Genomic DNA, 1,245 nt, shown 5'->3' on the forward strand with positions numbered 1-1,245 from the left:
TGATTCCTAACATGGTATCATATCCATGCCCTAAACTTAGTCATGTCAATAGAATCCTCAAATGTCGAACAAAGTATTGTGAGCCTCGAAGGTATAGTCAAAAGTTACTAAAGTGTCGAACAAAGAGTGTACTTTGTTCGAAGACTCCATAAAAGAAGTCGAGCCTCGATTAAAGGGAGTCTGTTCGAGGGCTCCATAGGCCTCAGGGGATGGGATGCTCTGTAGTGCACTTTGTTCGAGGAAAGAATTGTTGAGAATTGTTGGGATGGAGTCCCACGTTGGCTAATTTAGGAATTTAGGAATGAAGTCGAGCTGTTTTTGTGTTGCTAATATTTTCGGCTAATTGGTAATCTTTTTATATATATATATATATGCTCGACAGGTACTGCAATGAAAACGAAGAGATGATCTTAGTATACGAGTACATGGCAGGGGGCACTTTAAAAGATTATTTATACGGTTCAAAGATCCACGATCATCTTCCATTGTCATGGAAACAAAGGCTTCAAATCTGCATCGATGCAGCAAAAGGGCTTGATTATTTACACATTGGTTCCACCTTTGGTGTCATTATTCACCGAGACATTAAAACCACCAACATCTTGCTCGACAAAGACAACAACGCAAAGGTAGCCGATTTCGGGATATCAAAAGCTGGAGTACCCGACGCCAAAGCATTAGACGCCACGGTTAAAGGCACTTTCGGGTATCTCGATCCCGAATACCTCAACACGTTTCAATTAACAGAGAAATCTGACGTGTACTCGTTCGGTGTCGTGCTTTTTGAAGTTCTCTCCGCTAGACCTCCAATCGTCAAGACCCTTCCAAGTGAACAGATAAACTTAGCCGATTGGGCAATTTTGTGCAAAAAAAGAGGAGAGATTGAAAAGGTAATTGATCCGTTTCTTGTAGGTACCATTGAAGCAAACTCATTGAGAAAATTTGTTGAAATTGCTGAGAAATGTGTGGATGAAGTTGGGGCAAATAGGCCTTCAATGCACGACGTGGTGTATGATTTGGAATTGGCGTTGCAGTTTCAGTTCACGCCTGTAGACGGTGGGAAAGGGTATGAGGGAAGCACTACCATTGTTGATGCTTCATGGGATATTGATTCAGGGATTCTTGACCGCATTCGTTCGAGAGGGCTTGATGATTCGGTCGTATATGAGGATAGCACGACTATAAATGCGAGAGAATTGGTTGAAGAGTTCAAGATTGATTGTGCTCGATGATTGTTTACTTCTC

The 1,245-nt window shown here is 41.8% G+C and overlaps 1 protein-coding gene across 1 annotated transcript; it reads left to right on the forward strand.

The window, feature by feature from the left end:
- Nucleotides 1-425: 425 nt before the first annotated feature.
- LOC111786106 (probable receptor-like protein kinase At2g23200) lies at nt 426-1,232 on the forward strand. The gene has a single exon (XM_023666451.1). It carries the CDS (start codon nt 426-428, stop codon nt 1,230-1,232), a length of 807 nt encoding a protein of 268 aa, XP_023522219.1.
- The last annotated feature ends 13 nt before the right edge of the window (nt 1,233-1,245 follow it).

This window comes from Cucurbita pepo, unplaced genomic scaffold (assembly GCF_002806865.2).
Source record: "Cucurbita pepo subsp. pepo cultivar mu-cu-16 unplaced genomic scaffold, ASM280686v2 Cp4.1_scaffold001023, whole genome shotgun sequence".
Lineage (NCBI taxonomy): Eukaryota > Viridiplantae > Streptophyta > Magnoliopsida > Cucurbitales > Cucurbitaceae > Cucurbita > Cucurbita pepo.

Coding starts and splice junctions, on each gene's coding strand:
- LOC111786106 (XM_023666451.1), top strand. CDS start 426: ATGGCAGGGGGCACTTTAAAAGATTATTTATACGGTTCAAAGATCCAC.